The sequence below is a fragment of the Otolemur garnettii genome, unplaced genomic scaffold (assembly GCF_000181295.1).
Source record: "Otolemur garnettii isolate 467f Iridium unplaced genomic scaffold, OtoGar3 scaffold00070, whole genome shotgun sequence".
NCBI classification, from domain to species: Eukaryota; Metazoa; Chordata; class Mammalia; order Primates; family Galagidae; genus Otolemur; species Otolemur garnettii.
The window spans coordinates 8,937,985-8,941,012 of NW_003852465.1; the positions used below are offsets into that span (position 1 = coordinate 8,937,985).

Here is a 3,028-nt window from a genome sequence, read left to right on the forward strand (position 1 = left end):
AAAAAAAAAAAAAAAAAAAAAGAGTGTGTTAGTCTTACTTACTAAAAAAAGTTGACTATAGGTTTGGCACCAGTAACTCAGTGTTTAGGCACCGGATACATACACCAGGGCTGGTGGGTTCAAACCCCACCCAGGCCTGCTAAAACAATAACTACAACAAAAAAATAGCCAGGTGTTATGGCAGGCACCTGTGGTCCCAGCTACTTGGGAGGCTGAGGGAAGAGAATCAATTAAGCCCAAGAGATTCAGGTTGCTGTGAGCTGTGACTCCAGGGCACTAAACCGAGGGCAACATAATAACACTGTCTCAAAAAAAAAAAAAAAAAATTAACTATAAAAGAGCCTCAGGCAGTTCCTTCAGGTGGTGTTCCAGAAGAAGGCATGGATATCCTAGGAAATGACAGCTGTATGCATTATTGTTCCTGAAGGCCATCCAGTAAGGCAAGATGTTGAGGTGGAAGACAATGATATTGATGATCCCGACTCTGTGTAGGCCTAGGCTAATGTGTATGTTTGTGTGGTTTTTTTTTTTTAAATAAAGTCTCAGTTTCTTGCCCTCAGTAGAGTGCGATGGCATCATAGCTCACAGCAACCTCAAACTCTTGGGCTCAAACACTCCTCTTGCCTCAGCTTCCCAAGTAGCTAGTACTACAGGCACCTACCACAATGCTTGGCTGTATTTGAGAGACGAGGTCTCGCCCTTGGTCTCGAATTCCTGAGCTCAAGCAATCCACCCACCCTAGCCTCCCAGAGTGCTAGGATTACAGACATGAGCCAACGCCCCCCGGCCTTGTGTCTTAGTTGTTTTTTTTTTTTTTCTCTTTGTAGAGACAAGAGTCTCACTTTATCATCCTCCATAGAGTGCCGTGGCGTCACACAGCTCACAGCAACCTCCAACTCCTGGGTCTAGGCGATTCTCTTGCCTCAGCCTCCTGAGTAGCTGTGTCTATAGGCTCCTGCCATAACACCTGGCTATTTTTTTGTTGCAGTTTGGCAGGGGTTGGGTTTAAACTTGTCACCCTCGGTATACGGGGCCAGCGCCCTACCCACTGAGCCACAGGTGCTGCCCGTGCCTTAGTTTTTAATAAAAAAAAGTTTAAAAAGTAAAAAACAAATATAAAAAAAATTTAAAGAGAAAAAACAGCTTACAGATTCAGGACATAAGAATATTTTTGTAAAGCTGTATTATGTGTTTTAAGCTAAGTGTTGTTACAAAAGTCAAGAGTGAAGAAGTTAAAAAAACTTTAAAGTTTGTAAAGTTACAGTAAACTAAATTTATTATGGAAGAAAAAATTATTTTTAAATAAATTTAGTTGGCTCGGCGCCTGTGGCTCAAGCGGCTAAGGCGCCAGCCACGTACACCTGAGCTGACGGGTTCAAATCAAGCCTGGGCCCGCCAAACAACAAAGATGGCTGCAACCAAAAAATAGCCAAGCGTGTGGCGGGCACCTGTGGTCCCAGCTACTTGGGAGGCGGAGGCAGGAGACTCGCTTGAGCCCAGGAGTTGGAGGTTGCTGTGAGCAGTGAAGCCATAGCACTCTACCCAGGGGGACAGCTTGAGGCTCTGTCTCAAAAAAATAAATAAATAAAATAAAATAAATTTAGTCTAGCCTAAATGTATAGTGTATATAAAGTCTATAATAGGATACAGTAGTAACATTATAGGCCTTCACATTCATTCCCCACTCAATTGACCAATTCAGAGCAACTTCTAGTCCTATAAGGTCCCTTCATATAACTGCCCCTATACAGGTGTTACCACTGGGTTTTACCCTTTATATCACATTCCTGTTTTTTCATTTTTTTTTTTTTTTTTTTTTTTAGAGACAGAGTCCCAATTTTGTCACCTTCAGCAGAGTGCCCTGGCATCACACAGCTCACAGCAACCTCCAGCTCTTAGGCTTAGCTGATTCTCTTGCCACAGCCTCATGAGTAGCTGGGACTACAGGCACCCACCACAACACCCGGCTATTTTTGTTGTTGTTGCAGTTTGGCCATGGCCGAGTTTGAACCTGCCACCTTTGATATATGGGGCTGGCGCCCTACTCACTGAGCCATCGGCCCCACCCTATATCACATTTCAACTGAACCTTTTCTATGTTTACACATACAAATAATTACCACTGTATTATAATTCCCACAGCATTCAGTATGATAACATGCTGTACAGGTTTGTAGCCTAAAAGCAACATGCTATCCCATATAACCTAGGCATATAGTATGTCATACCATCTACATTTGTGCTAGTAAACCCTACGAAGTATAAACAATAACAAAATCATATAGTAATACACATATCTGTCTTTAAGCAATGCATGACTGTACCACCAAAATCACATGTTAAACCCATAATAGCTTATTGGAACTGGCACATAACTTGCCTAGAGCTTCATGTTCCATTTTGCGGTTATGTAAGTACCGGCGCTTCTTCTCCTTGAGCAAATGCTGAAGTCGTTTAAACTGATCAATGTACAAAGACTGCAAACGAATTAGTTTCTCACGCATAATCAGAGCCACTTCTTCTGCTGTGTAGACACCAGCATGTCTGGAATAAGACAGAGAACTCAGCAAAGCATAAGAAAACACAATACAGCTCGGTGCCTGTGGCTCAAGCAGCTAAGCTGCCAGCCATATATACCTGAGCTGGCGGGTTCAAATACAGCCTGGGATTCGCAGCAGCCCACCAAACAACAATGATTGCTACAACCAAAAAATAGCTGGGCATTGTGGCAGGCACCTGTAGTCCCAGCTATTGGGGAGGCAGAGGCAGGAGAATTGCTCCTGGAGAGCACAGGAGTTGGAGGTTGCTGTGAGTTGTGATGCCACAGCACTTTACCCAGGGCGACAGCTTGAGCCTCTGTCTCAAAAAAAAAGAAAAGAAAACACAGTAACACAATACTAGTAAAAACCCAAGCTTAAAAGTAGAAAAGGGAGGCTCGGCGCCTATAGCTCAACCGGCTAAGGCGCCAGCCACGTACACCTAAGGTGGCGGGTTCGAATCCCCAGCCCGGACCCGCCAAACAACAATG

The 3,028-nt window shown here is 43.9% G+C and overlaps 1 protein-coding gene across 1 annotated transcript in view; it reads right to left on the reverse strand.

Moving 5' to 3' along the window:
- KANSL2 (KAT8 regulatory NSL complex subunit 2) overlaps positions 1-3,028 on the reverse strand; it is a 34,471-nt gene that overhangs the window by 21,994 nt on the left and 9,449 nt on the right. Inside the window, exon 5 of the mRNA XM_023515369.1 lies at positions 2,346-2,544. Within this exon, the coding sequence (XP_023371137.1) occupies positions 2,346-2,544 (199 nt within the window). The remainder of the gene's footprint in view (positions 1-2,345; positions 2,545-3,028) is intronic.